The 17,648-nt window shown below is 54.5% G+C and overlaps 4 protein-coding genes across 4 annotated transcripts; 2 read left to right on the top strand and 2 right to left on the bottom strand.

Annotated features, from left to right (window-relative positions):
- Positions 1-80: 80 nt before the first annotated feature.
- Positions 81-12,645, bottom strand: GLRG_09715 (beta-ketoacyl synthase domain-containing protein; the record flags this gene model as incomplete). Its single annotated transcript, XM_008100400.1, has 4 exons — positions 81-3,109; positions 3,172-11,740; positions 11,803-12,279; positions 12,454-12,645. The coding sequence occupies 4 exons, from the start codon at positions 12,643-12,645 to the stop codon at positions 81-83; spliced, it is 12,267 nt and encodes a 4,088-aa protein (XP_008098591.1).
- Positions 12,646-13,375: 730 nt separating this feature from the next.
- GLRG_09714 (alcohol dehydrogenase GroES-like domain-containing protein) lies at positions 13,376-14,492 on the top strand (the record flags this gene model as incomplete). The annotated part of the gene is made up of 2 exons (XM_008100399.1): positions 13,376-13,896; positions 13,964-14,492. 2 exons carry the CDS (start codon positions 13,376-13,378, stop codon positions 14,490-14,492), a joined length of 1,050 nt encoding a protein of 349 aa, XP_008098590.1.
- A 694-nt stretch (positions 14,493-15,186) lies between these two features.
- Positions 15,187-15,573, top strand: GLRG_09713 (HypE protein; the record flags this gene model as incomplete). Its single annotated transcript, XM_008100398.1, has 1 exon — positions 15,187-15,573. One exon carries the CDS (start codon positions 15,187-15,189, stop codon positions 15,571-15,573), a length of 387 nt encoding a protein of 128 aa, XP_008098589.1.
- Positions 15,574-16,241: 668 nt separating this feature from the next.
- GLRG_09712 (alpha/beta hydrolase) lies at positions 16,242-17,596 on the bottom strand (the record flags this gene model as incomplete). Its single annotated transcript, XM_008100397.1, has 2 exons — positions 16,242-17,256; positions 17,334-17,596. The coding sequence occupies 2 exons, from the start codon at positions 17,594-17,596 to the stop codon at positions 16,242-16,244; spliced, it is 1,278 nt and encodes a 425-aa protein (XP_008098588.1).
- Positions 17,597-17,648: the final 52 nt, after the last annotated feature.

Here is a 17,648-nt window from a genome sequence, read left to right as displayed (position 1 = left end):
TATTAGAGCACCCTTCACTCGGGATTGCACTTTGATTGTTAGCTTGACACTATAATACCAAATCCCTAAGCCACTCCGAGTTAATACGCTAGGGACGGAAGCCGGACCTTGTTCTCTCCTGCGAACCCAACACTCAAAAAGTCGTGGAGGACTGGCTCCATCCCCGCCTGAGCCGCCGCTGTCAACCACTCATGCAGACCGACAACACTATACGTCGTCCTCAGACCATCCTGCTCCTCGAGAAACTCCTTCAGTTGACCGGGCCGCAGTTTCGCATCGTTGCAATGATGCACAAACCTGACCGTCGCCACACGCTTGGCGTGATCCGTATCAAGTGCGACGTTGACAAGCTTACTTGACACTTGCTGCACCGGGACAAGATCGAGAGACCCTTCCATCTTTCCCTCGAGTGCAGGCACCTTGCCCAAGGCCCGAGAACTGTTGAGGATCGCCGCCATCCAGTCCAGTTTGGGCGCGCCCGCTCCGACGATGCTGGCCGGCCGATGAATCACCACGGGCAGGCCGCGCTGGGTGCCGAGCCTCTCCAACACCTGTTCGGCCACCCACTTGCTGTCTTGGTACCCGTTCTTCGATTCCGGCTCGGGCATGCGGTCGCTTGCCGACTGCTGCAAAAGCGTCGGGGGCGGCGCATCCCGGTTGTTGACCGTCGGCACGAGAGCAACGCCGCCGGTGGACACGAAGTGAAGAGGGATGGATCGGACAAGTGCCATGCGGCAGAGCTCGACCGTGGATGAGACGTTGGATTGGCGCAGAGACTGGTAAGTCTTGAGGAACGACACCTGGGCGCCGTTGTGGATGATCATGTCGGCACGCTTGCTGAGATTGTTGAAATCGGTATCCGAAAGCCCCAGGAGGGGCGATTCCAGGTCGCCGGCGTACTCGACGATCTTGTCGCTTTGGACCGGCACGTGGCGAGCCTGTCCGTCGGCGCTACGGATCGCGATACAGTCCACCTCGCGAACCCGGTCATCGTCAACAAGACGCTGCGCGATCGAGCTTCCCAGGAACCCCGTGGCACCCGTAAGAACCACGACCAGTCCGTTCGGCTTCTGGTGAGAAGAGACGTCATTCTGCGCCGGGGAAGGGGTGTTAACGCGGGGAGGGAGAGGACGTGATGCTTCTTTGCAAGCATCATCGACCTCCTTGCTCCAATCCACACGTGTAAGTTGGCCGTTCGGGTCAAGCTGGGGGCGGTTGTCGTCGGATGAGGCAAACAGGGCCGCCATCTCGGCCAGAGAGCTGTGGTGGAAGAGCTCAGGCAGCTGAATCTTGGCAGTCGAGAATTCCCTCTCCAGCAAGAACCGAAGCTCAATCAGGTTTCTGGAGTTACCGCCGAGGTTGAAGAAGTCGGTATTGGGGTCCCAAATGCCCGAGGCCTTCTCCCCCAGGACCTGCTCCCAGATCTCGGCAACTTGTCTCTCCAACTCGGACAGGGAGACGATTGAATTCTCGGTGCTTCGGTTCGATCGATTCGACCGTTGCAGCTGGGAGGACGGGATGGGGTATTCGTCGATGGCGCGCCTGTCCATCTTGCCGTTGGGGTTGGTTGGGACTCCGTCGATGGGGATCCAGACCGAGGGGCGCATGTATGGCGGCAACGGAAGCTGTTGACCGAGCTCATGCGTCGCCCATCCGAGACTCTCTTCGCTGGCGTCTCTGCGCATAACGATGAGAGCGGCGAGTATCTCGGCATCGGGACGCCACGACACGGCGGCGTTGCTGATGATGCCGTTGGAGCAGCGGACGATGGTGGCGGCAATCTCGTCAAGCTCTACCCGCTGGCCCCGGATCTTGACTTGGCTGTCTTGGCCAATGCGGCCAAGCACCGTCAAAGTGCCGTCTTCTGCGGACAAACGGCCAAGATCGCCTGTTCGGTAGACGGGGATGCCTGGGGGCAGGGCGCCGCCGCGAATGAGCTTCGAGTCAATGAACTGGCGCTCTGTCTCCTCGGGCCTGTTATTGTATCCGCGACTGATGGAGTATGGCGAAGAAATGCAGATCTCACCAGGAAAGCCAGCCGGCACAGGGTTCAGCTTCTCGTCCACAATTGTGAGGTTGTAGTTTGGCAATGCCCGAATGCCGTCCGAGTCACTCATGATGTCCTCCTCCGTTTGGTAAGGCATCGGACCTCTGCCACAGGTTACAGATGCCTCTGTTGGACCGTAGGCGTTCCACAGCCTGAGTTCGGGAAGAGCCAGATCCCGGAATGCCCGGCGAAGTTGATGCGTGACCTTTTCGCCTGCGACATGAGCAGTACGCCACTGACGGCACTGCTTTAGATATTCGAGGCCATGTTGATGCATCATGTGAAACTCTGAGGGGACGATGCAGGTGTAAGTCACGCTCTCAGTTAGCATCAGCTTGGACAGATGCTTAGGATCACCTCGGCCGTGTTGCCCAACAACAATCAGCTTGCCACCGCGGGTCAGGGCATCGAAGATTTGGCCAAGGGCGATATCGAAGCCATGAGACGTTTGCTGAAGAACCACCTGACGCTCGCCTATAATGTCTTTGCACACGTAGATCTGATTCAAAAGACCTAGATGAGTCACGCGGACGCCCTTCGGCACGCCAGTCGAACCACTTGTGTACAAAAGAACGGCATCGGCGTCCCTACTGCTCAGGTTCGGCGTCGGGACCGATGCGGAGGGCGCCGTTGGTGCCATCAACTCTGCCAAACGCAACGGCTCAAGCTCTGGATTCTCAGGACGGGCAGCTGCTACCAGCTCTTCCGCGAGAACGCCGGTGGCATCAGAATGAATGATGTGACGGGGCTTGCAATCGGTAAGCATAGCCGCGAGCCTCTGTCGAGCATTACGTGTATCGAGCGGCACCCAAACCAGGCCTTGCTGGAGAGCGGCAAGAAGAGTGCAGATGGACCAAACGTCGGGCGTTAGCAGAACGGCAACTCTGGACCCCGGCTGAATCTTGCTGGCTTGGAGACCTCGACAGATCTGATTGGTTGTCTTGATCATGTCTGAGTATTTGAGCTCGTTGCCCTCATCATCCTTGATAGCGATCGAATCTGAAAACTGTGCCGCGCTTCTTGCAACCTGGTCTATAATAGTACCCTCCCATTCGATGTCGACTGTAAAGCGTCAGTATGTAATACCTGCTAGCTTTTGTTTGAAAAAGTTAAAGGAAACTTACCTGTCGGTCCATGACCCAGAGCGGCAGCCTTCCGCATCTCTTGCGGATCAGCGAGCGAACAAGTGCTGACCCGGACAGACGAATCGTGCGCAAACGACTTCAGCATGTGTGTGTACCACTTCATCAGCATCTTGGTATCGGCCGCGCTGTACATGTACCGTTGTGTGGTGAAGGACAGTATGCAGGTACCACGAGGAGTATCTGAAACGTCGATCGCTAGGTCGTACGAGTTCTTTGAGGGCACCGCGCCGGTCCATTCGATCACCCCATCACCCAAGGGGCTGGATGAGGGAATCCCCAGTCTGTAGTTGAATAGAACCTGAAACAGCGGATGATGTGTACTGTGGCGAGGTACCTTGAGTTGGTCCAGCAGCACCTCAAACGGAACGCCGGCGTTGGAAAGGGTCTTGAGGACGGAGTCCCGCGTGCGCTGGGCGGCTTGGTCGAAACTCTCGTCCTCCTGGAGCTTGGATCGGAGTGGTAAAACGTTGACATAACTGCCTAGGGCCTGCGCGTCACCCTCATCCGGACCTCGGTTGGAATCGACGATGCCGATGTTTATGTCGTCGCTCGTACCGAGACAGCGTGCGAGAAGGGCATGGAGACCGGCAACGTAGAAGTGGAAGGGAGTGATACGGAGTTTGGAGGACTTGCTCCGGATCAAGGAGCATAGGTCGGCGTCGATTCTCATGTCGAAGGTCTCGAGGTCATAGTCGGAAAGTGGTTTGCGGCTCCGAGTCTTCGCAAAGGGAAGTAGAGGTATGGGGCCCAGAGGGCGCTCGTGGACCTTCTTCCAGTAGGAAAGTTTATCTGCCAACTTGTCTGGGACACATTTCACTCGCATCTTGTTGGACACGTCAATGGACTGGGGTGGGGACATGCCGAGAGGGTGCCCGGCGTAGGCCATCGTCAACTCAGTGAGAAACACAACTGTAGCTTGAGCATCCATGACGATGTGGTGATGGACGAAGACGATATAATGTAGGCTGGGCTGTATTGAAAGCACCACCACGAGCATCAGTTTTCCCCTTGCAATGTCGAAAACGTGCTGGCGTAGTTGTTGCACATGGGCGTTAACATCCGCTTCGTTGTCGATATCTTTGTGCACAACCTGGATCCCAGAGTCGACACCCACAGCCTGGACGGCTTGCTGAGTGCTGGGGTCAACGAAGTAGGCGCTACGAAGTGCCTCGTGACGTCTGGCGACGTGCTCCAAGGCGGCCTCAAACTGGGCAATGTTCAAGTAGTGTGGATATCTCCCATGGAACAAGACGTTTTGGCTGGATTTGTCGGTGAGATACTCATGGAGGAAATAGAGAGCCTCCTGGGAGTGAGACATGGGCCCTGTGCGCTCGTAGTTGTCGGTGTGCGCGGGGTTCGGGCAATCTTGAGCATTCTGCTGAGCCGCATTGCCATCTGCCGATGTCCCAACGACAGACGGGGCGGTGGTGCTATTCGGAGAACCTGTGATGTCAGGCCATGACTCGTTGTTGGCTTCAACGTCGGATGAGGCCTCGGAGCGTGAAGTAGAGGACGCCTCGTCACGCTCAGGGGTGATTCGCGGTGTGTCAGGTCGTCGAGCCGGGGCCGGCTCCTCTGTCTTCTTATCCGCCTCGGCCTCTGTGGAAGCTGACCGCTGTTTGCTGAGAGAGATGTTCAGTTTGGACTTCACCTCAAAGCTGATATCGGCAATGGAGGCATCGCTGAGAATTCTCAGGGTTGGCACGTCGACAGCAAGCTCCTTGAGGAACCACGAACGCAACTCGACCGCAACCAAGGAGTCAATGCCCAGCGAGAGAAGTGCCGTCTTGGGGTCCATGGGAGAGCCTGTGTCGGCGAGCTGCAACACCGAGCCGAGCTTGCGTGAGAAGGCCGTCTCAATCGTAGTCAGGACCTCCTCATCGCTCTTCGCATCGGCAATGTGCTGCGACACGTTCTTGTCTGGCTCAGAGCCGACACCAGTCGAGGTGATAGCTTGGCTCTCGGAGGGCACAAAGTGAGAGAATCGCGGAAACCGCTTCCAGCTCGCCGTGTTGGACATGGCGAGACCTGTGTGCAGCTCCGGATGGAGGCCCTTGTCAGCCCGACCGGCTTCGATCGACTCCGCCATGATGGTGTGGAACTCGGGCTCGGAGATTGACATGTATGCCGCAGCCTTCATCTGGGCTTCCAGGATCTCGCCTGCGTTACGCCACATCCACCCGAAGCCGACAAGCATGGCGATGTCGATGACCGAAGCGGACACACGGCGTGCTCTACGCTGGGATGCCAGACTGGCCATGAACATGTTCGCAGCAGCATAGTTGGACTGTCCGGGGTTGCCGATCACGCGAGACAGAGACGAGAAGAGGATGAAGAACTCAAGAGGGTCGGAGTAGAAGAGTCTATCGAGATACTCGCTGCCGCGAACCTTGGGGTCCAGAACGACATCAAAATCTTCCAATGTCATGGCGCTGAAGGGCTTGTCTCGAAGCACCATGGCACCGTTCATGACACCGCCAACGGGTGGCATCGTCTCGATAATCTGCCGATGAACGTCGCGGAGCATCTGTTCATCAGTGATGTCGAGCGCAAACACGCGAACGTTAGCACCCTTATTCGCCCAGTAGTTGAGAAAGCTTGGGTCAATACTCGGCTTTCGACTAGAAATCGCCAGGTGTCGTGCGCCGTTGTCAATCATCCAGTTGCATAGACCGAAACCGAGCTCTCCAGTCAGACCCACGAGGAAGTATGTCTTGTCGTTGGAGAACAGGTTGCTGATGTCAAGGGGCTTCACAACGGCCACGGCTTTCTCTACGCACTCCCAGTCGACTATCTCCAGGGGCTCCGAGTTGTGAGGCGCTGTTGCGCGACTCGTGGGCAGCTTGTCAACGGGGATCCCAGAGGGAATGGTGCTGGCAGCAGTGCTGGACTCGTCCACCAGGGATTTGGCTGTGCCTTTGAGAACTTCTCGTACCTCGTCGAAGCTGAGCGATAGTTTGAGATGGCCATGGCGGTTAGTCTGGCTTGTGAGGTGACAAACCTCGGCAATATTGTCCAGACCGGAAGCTAACCTCTGATAGAAGCCAGCAATTGGCTCCTCTCCGAGTGTCAGGAGACAGAGGATATGCTCTGGAACCTGGGAACGAAGCTCTCGTTCTGTGATGAAGGGATGGAGAACCCGAGCAGCTCTGTCGCCTGCTCCATGTGATCGGGCGCCGATGGTACTAGAGGTAGTCCAAAACAGATCAAGGCCATGAGCGGATGCTACTTCGGAAGCGATTTCAGCAACTGACGCGTCGGCGACGTGCAGCCAAACTGTGCCCTTGACCTTTGCCAGAGGCTTGACAAGGCTTTCACAAATAATACGAGCGAGAGCTGCCCGGAGCGACGCTTGAGGAGAGGAAAGATTGCCTGGTGTTTGAGGAAGTGTGATGATGTTGCCGGATGAAACTCTGATAACGGAACCGTTGATGGGAGTCAAGGCGAGAACCGTTTGTCCCGACTCGAGGACCTTACCGAAAGAGACGAAATACTGCTGGCCTTCTTTCGTGATCACTGGGAAGAGAGAGCACACCTGAACCCGTACTTCAACCCATCGTGAAGAGTCCTTGCTACCAGTCATGACAACGGCGGAGGTCTGCTCCAGCCAGCAAACGCCGCTGGGCGACTCCCTCTTCAACGTGACTGATTGACGCGAGGGATCTACTTCACGTTGGACTACTCGTCTCGCGGAGTTGATCCTTTGATTGGAGGCTTCCTCGGGAAGGATTCTGGGGATGTACGTGTCGCCATCTTGAATCACGGTCTCTGTTTCACTAGACCAGACCACATCTTCAAAGTCCGGACCGTCCGTGTAAAGCATACGAAGCAGCATGTTGGACAGTTGAACTGCAGACTTGTCCGTGATTTCAAGGTCCAAGTCGACAAATTGAAGGTTCAAGTGCGTGAGCTCCTGCATCACTGACCGCCCAAGACCGACAATGATGCTGGCGTACGGGTCCTCGACGCGGCACCCTCGGGTTGCCCATAGGATGCTCTTGGAATTGTTGAAGATGCTCTTGAGATTTTGGAACTTTGCGGGGTTCATGTTGCGGAAGGTTGCCTCGTGAAGGTCGACGAGCGAGACGACGGTACTACCCAGAGGCAGAATACCATCTGCCAAGGCGGGGTCTTGAAGTCCTTGAGCGACAGTGACGTTGTTTGCGAACGGGGAGAGCAAGTCTTTCATCTCGTTGACGAGTACGGCGACTTCTTCTGCACCATCAGGACTGATGAGAGCCAGGTGATCGATCCTGGGAGCAAGGGGCTGGTTGGGCCCAATGAGCAGAGGGTCCCTCAGCGCCCGAACCCTGTCATCCAAAGCCTGGGTTGTGAAGACGGAGAAAGTGTATCGGTTCTCATCCTCAAGATCACGACAGTGGACGTCGACACCCGAGAAGCCTTGGCGGCGCAGAATCCCTTGCCATTCGTCGATGGAGACCGTTGGGTGGTTGATCCGTCCCTCTTCCTGGCCGAGCCACCAACCCGAAAGTGACGAAAAGATGATCTGGATCCACAAAGCCTCACTCGTAATCTCCAGCAGGATCATCCGGCCGCCAGGTCGAAGGAGCTTGTGACAGTTGGCGATGGTTTTCTCCAGGTGCTTGGTCGCATGGAGCACGTTGGCGGCCATGATCACGTCGAACGAGTGCTCTTCAAAACCCTGTTCCACGGGATCACGCTCGATGTCCAGTGTTTTGAACACAATCTTGTGCGCATGACTCGAAAAGGCGGAAGCGGCCTTCTCGAAGAAGCCCGGTGAGATGTCCGTGTAGGTGTAGGAGGCGAAGTTGGACTTGAGACACCTTAGCGCTGTGGTGGTGGTCCCTCCTGTTCCGGCACCAATCTCGAGGATGTTCATCTGCGGATAGCGGTGGGCAAGCTGTCCAACGAGCTCGCCAACCTGGGTGTTGGCCGTCTGCCCGCCGATACAGTCCTTGTAAAGTCTGTTCAAGACATTGTCCTCCATGAGTATCTGCAACGGGGGCACGTTACCACGCACAATGTCAGGATACGCCTCTCCGATGGCGTGGACTGCGCGCAGACTGATTTCATCGCCAAACTCGTCGCGCCAGCCCTGTACGTCCTCTTCTCGGTCGAATGCCCACTCCGCCTTGACTCTGGGATGCTGGCCGTTTTCGATGGAAGGCAGTAGCCGGTCGAACACCCATCCCAGGGAGGCCTTGTAGTGCCAGGCCATGTCTCCTATCTCCGAATCCGAGATCTGCTCCCGCAGTCTCCTTAAGAAGAAGTATGAGGTTCTCTCCAAGACCTCGTACAACCTCGAATCGTCATGACTCGCTTTGATGATTTTGTTGTTCTCAATGCCGCAAGATATGTCCTTTCTCCAGACCGTACGGGAGAAGAGTTTCCGATCCTGGTCCGGGCTTTGTGTTGCAAACGAGGTGCAGGTAAGGCCCTCAAGCTGACACTCGAGACTACCAGCGGAGGAGTAGATGTCTACGTCGGCACAAATGATCTTATCAGAGGCGTCGCGCAAGATACAGTCAGCACTGAAATGTCTTTGCTGCTGTACCTGCCGCTCGCGCCCTTCGGCCTGCGTGATCCTGATGCGACGAATACTAGTCGGAAGGTAGGCAGTCCACATGCGTCCGTCGTTCGGGTAGCAGAATGCGGAGAATACGCCATGGAACGAAGTGTCGAGAACCGCGGGGTCGATGAGCAAGTGAGTTCGGTCATTCTGGGACATGGTAACAGCGGCGAAGCCCAGACGTCTGGAGATGGAGTTTGCCAGGAAGTCTCCGGAATATTCAAGACCAATACCGCTCACGCTGGAGTAGAACTGGTCGAGATTCACGTCGGTGAGTGGAAGCCGCTGCTCTCTTCTAAGCGGCTGCAGAGTTCCGGCCTCCTCGGCTGCTGCGTCCAGAGCACTGCCAGCCGCATTACTCACGATGATGGTAGCTAACCCAGTGAAATTGCAGTTGCTATTCTCATCGGATCCAGCGTCCGCCCCGATGCTGAAGCAAGAAAACTCGGCCATGGTGGTTGTTGCATCTTGCTGGCGCGCGTGGATCACAAAAGTGACCTCGGTGCCGGTGGAGGACTGCTCGGACAGCGTGATTGCTTGATGGATCTTCATATCGTTCAGCTCGATCACCTTGGTCTTGTTAGGCTGATCTGGTATCAAGTACGACGCCGCCTCCACAGCCATGGATACGTAGCCCGCTGCCGGGAATAGGACCTGGTTTTGGAACTTGTGCCCACGGAGCCAGTCCATCTCGCTAACCCTCATGATCTTCCGCCAGTGCACCTCTTGACGGTTGCCACTGACGGTGGGCAGCCCGAGTAGGTCGTGTTCCGGCTCCCTGCGACCTCGCCACAGCTTGGATACTCGGGATTCCCACATGAGGGACTTGCTGTGATTCCATGGGAATGGGGGCAGAGACTTGCATACTTGAGGGTTAAAGGATGCGGGATTGGGCACGCAGGCTCGACCGAATGTCTCAAAATCGGGCAAAGGCCGGCTCTGGAAGTCAACTTGGATATGTTTCCATACAAAGCCTAGAGCCTCCGAGAAAGCGACGAAATCGTCCTCGCCCCTCTTGAGCACACCGCTGTATGGCACCGCAACACCGGCCAGGTTCTTGATCAGATCGCTAGCGGGACCGCGCAGAGCCGGGTGAGGGCCTATTTCGAGCACGAGATCGAGTCTTTGGCTTTCTTGAACAGCCCTATCCAGCGCCTGGGAGAACAAGACTGGTTTGACGAGGTTGTCCACCCAGTACTGGCCGGCATAGCTTTCTGGCTCGTGTGTGTAGCGTCCAGCAGATCCATGGACGCTCGAATACCAGACGCAGTCACCGCCGACGTCGGTTCGGGGGACTTTGATGTTGCAGGCGCGTAGCGATTCCAGGTAGGGTCCCGAGCAAGGCTTCATGTGATGAGAGTGATAGGCCTTGTCTACTTGAAGTGCACGTGCAAAGACTCCTTCAGCGTCAAGGACTTCTTTTGCCTCTAGTATGGCATCAGCGTCTCCAGAAATAGTGACACTAGATCTGGCATTACTTGCAGCAACCGAGATGCGGCCGCGGAACTGGGGACGCTGGCAGAAGGTTTCTGCGTTTTGGAATGACAGCCCGATGGCCATCATTTTCCCGGGTTGACCGGTTGGTGAAGAGGAGAGATGGGAGTGCAACCCGCGGTAGTAGGCAATACGGATCGCATCTCGGGCAGTCAAATATCCAGCGGCGTATGCAGCGGCAATCTCTCCAGAAGAGTGCCCAACGACTCCATGGAAAGAAACACCCGCTACCCTCAGCAGATCAACGAGGGCGATCTGTACAGCTGTGCAGATGGGCTGCGCAATCTCGGCCTCCTTGACGCGAGAGCTCTCAGCAGACGCAAATAGCTCAGAGCGGAGGGACCACGACGGGCCATCAGGGAGATCATCCAAGGACTCTTGAAGCTGACTGATGGACTTTCGGAAATAGGCTGATTGCCTGTGAAGCTCCGCACCCATTCGCGGCCATTGTGCACCTTGACCAGTGAAAACGCCCAGAATGCGAGCCGGGTACTTGTCGGTTACTTTTGTGGCTTTGGAAGACTGTACCGAGAGTGCATTTGAATCCTTGCTGATGGCGTCCAAACGTTCAATGAGCTGTTTTCTGTCGACAGCAGCGACTGCAACTCGGACCGGGAAGTGCTCACGTCGAACCTGTAAGGTCCAGGCCAGGTCTCGTAGGTTGAAATCAGGCTCGGACTTAAGCGCTTGAGACAGATTCGACACAGCAGCCAGAAGTCCCATGTCAGAGCTTGCAGAAAGTGTGAACGGCCCCAAGTGCTGCTTATTGCTATGAGCCGCAACATTCGAGACGACATTCGAATCCCTTCCATAATCTGAGTTTCCCGAAGAAGGCCAGCTCTCGATAATGGCATGAGCGTTTGTTCCACCAAAACCGAACGAATTGATACTGGCCCTCCGTGGCACACCCTTCGGCAGCTCCGGCCATGATTGAAGGCTGGTTGGAACCTCGAGATGATCGTAGAATGGCTTGATCTTGGGGTTCAAACGGTTGAAATGGAGGTTTGGGGGGATCTGGCCATGCTGAATGGCCACGGAGGCTTTGAGCAACCCGGCAAGTCCGGCTGCTCCCTCTAGATGTCCGATGACGGTCTTGACAGACCCGACGTACAGAGTGTCTTTCTCCAGTTCCTGTTGAACGTTCTCGGGGAAGAATGCGTCACGAATCGCGCGGGCTTCTTTAGGATCGCCTGCTTGGGTGCCCGTCCCGTGTGCCTCGAAGTACTGACACCGATCCTCCGTCGTTCTCCAGTCTAAGCCGCACTTGCTGTAAGTCGATCGAATAAGTGCAGCTTGGGCTTCGGAGCTTGGAACGGTAAGTCCTTCCGATCGACCGTCTTGGTTTACCCCCGTCTCTCTGATGATGCATTCGATATGGTCGTTGTCCGCTATCGCCTGGCTGAGCCGCTTGATAATGACGGCCGCGAAGCCTTCGCCTCGAGCATAGCCGTCTGCCTCAGAGTCCCACATCCGGGAGCGTCCGGTTGGTGACAACATGGAGAGCTTGCCAGATATTAGTTACAACGATATCTCAACTGTGGTAATGCCCGCGGGGGGTGACTGACCTGGGACTCGTAGATGTACTTTTCAGGCCCGAGAATCAGGTTGACTCCGGCCGCCACCGCCAAGTCGATCTCACCGCCTCTCAGCGCTTGCACGGCTTGATGCAGAGCAACCAGACTCGAAGAACAAGCCGTGTCGATGTTGACAGAGGGCCCTCGCCAGTCGAAAAAGTAAGACACGCGGTTGGCGATAATTGCTCGGCTCGATCCTGTGGCTGTGTACTGCGGGGCGCATTGGACGTCCTTATTCAATATGTCGTAATAATCGTCCGTCATCTGACCGACATAGACGCCGGTTGGAGACCCTCGAAGGTCTGACATGGCATATCCAGCTGCTTCAATGCCTTCGTAGACCGTTTCGAGAAGAAGCCGTTGCTGGGGATCCATGCTTTCGGCCTCTTTGGGATTGAGGTTGAAGAAGCCATAGTCGAATTCACCCACGTCTTCTTCTAGAACGTACGAGTGAGTGACGTTGGAAGTCTGATCGTCTCTGTTAGTACATGTAGCTCAGAGGCAATATAGCAACCTCCCAGGTGACCCAAAGGAGGCAAATTTCGGGGCGGCAGCTGAGGTGTAATAGCCTGGTCATATGCCACAGCAACTCTTCGGTATCTACCTGACTTGTCGCTCTTGAAGAGAAAAAGTGAAACTTACACCATGACGAACACTCTCAGGATGGTGAAACGAATACTGGTTGAACTTGGTGGAGGGAATCTTCTTTCGAAGATCCGGGGGATCCCGCAAAATCTGCCAAAGCTTCGATGGAGAGTGCGCGGCGCCTGGGAAGCGGCAACTGGTCCCCACAATCGCCACTGGCTCGGTCTTCCAGCTTTCTCTACGAGCCATAATTTGACGGGTAACCAAAGTTTTGAAAAGTATTTGGCTTGAATTGGAAGCGGCTTGATCGAAGAGTGCCGTGGATGGAGTTGTATTCCTTCCTAGGGGAACGTCTTGATGCCGGGGAAACCAGAATGGAAGGTTAAAATCCGAGTATCAATGCCTTGAGATTTGCTCCATGTAACAACGAACAAGGAGCTGGCTCTGAACTGTTTTTTTTTTCTTCTTTCTGATATCAAGTGAAGCTACCAACACTTATCCCATCACCTAATATCAAGTTCGCGTTGTACGTAGTGCAGACAGCCGCGGTGGGTTGAAGGCAACCTTCACAGCAATACAAGCTCGTAACTTGGCCAATCATGGAAAATTGCAATGTAATCTTTCATTCGTAGCCGGGTACGCAAGCTGGACCGGTAGAATGCGCCCACTCGGTGGCGGCGGTGGCGGATCGGTAGAGACACGGCGTAATCACCATTTACCCCGTGCTAGCGAATATGCACCGAGGTCGGCATATTTCTGACATCCTTCACCGATGGTTCGATCCAATGTATTACGCCAAAGAAATTGACAACCACCATAGCATAGTGCTTTTCGCATCTAAGCATGCCCGAGTCCTTCTGACAAATTTCGTTGATAGGACAGGTGAGCGCGTGGTGATGATGTTGTTGTGAAGCCTGCCTAGATCGCAGAGTTGTCCTTCCAAATTTCCAATATCTCAATTCGTATCAGTGTTCCAGAAATGAGCGTTAGAAAGGCACTTGTCGGGAAAGGACCCGGCGAATACGAAATCATCCACGATGGCCCTATACCTGATCTCCAGCCAGACCAGATGCTATGCAAAACCCACTCAGTAGCCCTGAACCCGGCGGATGCGAAGACTATCGACAACTCCCCGTGCCCGGGTATCGGCGGCTACGATTTCTCCGGCACCGTCGTCAAGGTTGGGAGTTCGGCCACGCGGTTCAAAGCTGGTGATGATGTCTTCGGATTCGTTCACGGCCTGAACTCGGACAATCACGATTCTGGTGCATTTGCAGACCACGTAGTTGCAACCGCCGACCTCTGCTGCAGGATGCCCTCATCCATTACATCCTACCAGGCATCCACAATGGCGCTGGCATTTGGAACCGTGGGCTACGCAATGTTCAAGCAGCTCGGACTCGCTATGCCTGGCACCGAAACCGGCGAGAGGCCGGGGTATGTTCTTGTTGCTGGGGGCAACACGGCGTCTGGCAGGATGGCGATCCAGCTCCTAAAGCTGTAAGTATTCTATTTCTAGAGCCATCCTAATAAGGTTTTTTAGAGCTCCAGCTGAAACGTCACTTAGATCCGGAATCAAACCTGTCGTCACTTGCAGCGTCAACGTCAGCGCCATCATGAAGGACCTCGGCGCTGCAGAGACTTTCGATTATCGATCCAGCACGTGCGGTCGAGAAATCAAGAACTTCACCCGTAACAAACTGGCACATGCTCTAGACTGCGTCACGTCCGCCGATACCATGGCTTCTTGTTTCGAGGCTATCGGTGCCAAAGGGGGGAAATACATCGGACTTGAGGCTCCTCCGACTCTTGTAAAGTACAGTCGACGAGACGTGACCGTCGACTGGGTGCAGGCCCTGTCACTCTTTGGCAAACCTGTGAAGCTAGATGGCGTGTATGGAAGACCCGCCTCGCAGTCGGATCGTCAGTTCGCCGCTCAGCTGTATAGGGCGGCCGAAAGATGGACCCAGGAAGGTTTGGTACGAGGCCCTGAATTCCAACTTCGGGAAGGCGGACTGGAAGGCATTACTGAGGGGATTGATCAAGTTCGCAAGGGCAAGGTTCGAGGCTTTAAGTTGGTGTACCCGATAGCTTAGAATACGGCACAGACTAGCAGTCTTTGAATGAGACAATAGTTGTCCTTTGAGTATGGCCCAGATTCGTGAACCTGTTTACAATATCATATGGACGCGAGCTAGATGCCAAGCACCGATAGATCAGATCTTATCGGTTTTTTCCAGATCCAGTGACGGTACAGAGGAACCGTATTGAGCATATGTCGTAAACTTGTATGTAGCCCCCCATGGCTCGACATTCTGGAATGTCGAGTCTAACTGACCGACCTGGTTCAGCTCGGTCAGGGCCATACCAGTGAGCATTTCATCTCTAACCCAGCTGAAATCATCGTAGCCTCGACCGGAATTCACCGAAATTCAATAGTTTCTGACATACGCCGCTTCCTTCGTCAGCCCCCATTTCCGATACCAGACACCAGGGTGCGGCCTTCACACCCCTTCGTAATCCTGACCCCTGGCTCAACCCTGCGCCTCTTCCTCGATTTCGTTGCCTAGTTTTCATTCGGACCGGAAAGCCTGGAGTTTGATCAAGGCTAATCCATCCCGCTGTCTACATGTATATAAAGAGGACTGAATGTGCGTGTCATGATGATGATTTCTAGACCAGGCCATTCTCTTTCCGTTCTCATCATCGCCAATTCTCACTTTCAGGGCGCATTTACATATAGAGCCACGTTTTCTTTCACACAAAAGACCTTTCCTCTCAATCACCAAAATGAGGCTTCCCTGCATCGCAAATGTCACCGCCGTTGGCGTAAAAATGCTGCTGTTCGCACGACGCCGTCAAGACCTCACCCCCACTCAATTTCACGACTACTATGAGAACACACACATGCCTCTCCTCAAAAACCTCTCGGGAGATGTTTTTCCCTTATCCCACACCCGCTCTTATGTCATTCGTGACGAGCCCGACTTCTTGGCCAGAGTCGTGCTTGGCGAGCAGTCCGACTTTGTCTTCGATTCCATGGCCATCTTGACCTGGAAGGATGAGGCCCATTTCAACGCCACTTTTACGGTTTATGGAGACGACAATGTTGGGAAGAAGATCGCGGAGGACGAGGAGAACTTCATCGAGTGGGGAAAAGCTGTTCTTGTTGCTTGAGCTGTGTCGCGCGTTCAGCTGGTCCACTATGTGCTTCCCGTGGTTTTTCTTAGAGTTTGATTCATTGCCATATTTACAACATTCGAGCCTCGCCTACTGACAATATTGTCACCAATGACAAGCATATATATATACATTTATTTGCCATAGCCTTGCATAGAGTGATACGAACTAATCCTAGAGAAGGACAGTAGGGTAACACAATCTAACTGCTACCACTACTACTACTACTACTGTTGTTCTTGATAGCATGGCTATAATATGCGCATTACGCAGCATCCTGGATTCGATCATCGATTTTATCTTGCCCTTTCTCGTCAATGGCGTATACTCTCTACCTTCAGAATATGATATATTCCCATCCTACCTTTGCATGACCGGCGAGAGATATACCTTAGCCATCGTTTACCATGTGTCTTTGACGTTTCCATGTATGATCTCATTCGCACAGCCATTTGGCTATTTCTCATTTGAGATATGATCGGAAGTCCTTCATAAAAAGTCCTCATATCTCAATATCTTGGCGCAAACGCATTCAATGAGAGCCTTCTCATTAACAAGAGAAGTAAAAAGCATTTTTCTTTAGTTTCATATCTTTCATTTATTATCCAATATCTCGTCACGTCACCAGGCAACACACAGTTCCTTTTCAGAGCTGAAAATGCTGTTCAGATCGGTTGCTTTGCAATCGGTGGCCTTTGAATTCCGAAAACCTCGTCCAGCCACGAGAAGACCTTCATTTGCAATCGAGAAACAGCCCCCACCTTGGCCTGCAGCGAGCCTTGCCCTGGCCCGACCGGATCCCACAATGTTAAGCCCTCCTCGCTGCCCCTATACTCAGCAAGTTTCTGGTAGGTCAGGTGCGTCTCGAGGGTGTAAATTGTATCGCGGGCACCCATGACCATTACGGGACACTTGACCTTTGCGCATATAGGTTTTTCTCCTGGTGCCTCCAAGGAGATGCTTCCGAGCTTGCGTAACGCATCGATGCATGATTTGGTGCCGAAGACCATGCGCAGGTGACCAAATTCGAGCTTGTGCTGCATGTTGAAGCCAGAAGCCCATTCCAAGATCGCATCGGCCTGGCCATCGGTCAAGTACTTGAGAAAGAACGGCGATCGCAACCGGACCTGTGGCCCGAAGTCGTAGAACCCATCACAGGAGATGCAGGCTTTGATGCGAGGATCGGTGGCGCCCCGCAGGGCAAAGTACGCGCCCATGGCCATGCCCATGATGCCGATTCGGTCGAGATCGATATTCCACTCGGGATGCTCATCAACGAGCTTCCAAAGGCTATCAAGAACCGCGGAAACCACGACTTCCCAGTCCCTGCGGATCGGAGGCTGGCCTGGGCGGCGAAGGACGATGCCTTGTCCAGGGCCATCGAAGGTCATGACAGCGTAGCCTCGGGACGCGGATCCTGATGCGATGAAGAAGTAGAGTTCTTCCTGTGTGGAATCGAATCCGTTCATAGCGAGGAGCAAGGGCACCTTCTCTCCGCGAGGCTTCCCTCCGGACTTTGGCGTAGGCAGGTACATGTAACCGGGCAGTTTGGTGTTTTCGTACGGGATCTCGAAAGTTTCGACGGTGTTGTCGAAGAGATCGCACGCACTGCGGAAGTTGGACACTGACTTTTCCATGATGCCCAGCAACCGAGTGTCGTACGGGTTAACATGGAGCATACTATGCAACGCCCTACAGTCAGCATCATTCTCTCGCCTTTGCCGGCTCACGGCTGTCGAATGGCTGACGCGACATACTATTCGCTTGCCCGTCTGTAATTGCACGCCCTCAAAAAAGCCCATCTTGCCGCTTCCCTGTCTCCAAGTTTGAGCGCCGTGTCCGCCGCCTCCTCGGCAAGATCTGCCGCCTCCGCCCACGCTTGGTACCAGATTTCGGGATCATTCTTCTTGATTTTGGAAGCCGCCTCCAGGCACTCACCCACGTCCGCGCCGTGGGTGGGAGCCATGGAGAGCACGCGGATGAATTCGAAGTTGAAAAACTCCCATGGCAGGATGTCCATCGTGATAGAACTGATGATGATGTGTCAGGCGATGATTACTGTCTGTGTGTCC

Source organism: Colletotrichum graminicola (genome assembly GCF_000149035.1).
Source record: "Colletotrichum graminicola M1.001 genomic scaffold supercont1.51, whole genome shotgun sequence".
Taxonomy (NCBI): domain Eukaryota; kingdom Fungi; phylum Ascomycota; class Sordariomycetes; order Glomerellales; family Glomerellaceae; genus Colletotrichum; species Colletotrichum graminicola.
Note: the sequence above shows the minus strand (reverse complement) of the source record. Positions and strands in the feature narration are given on the sequence as shown.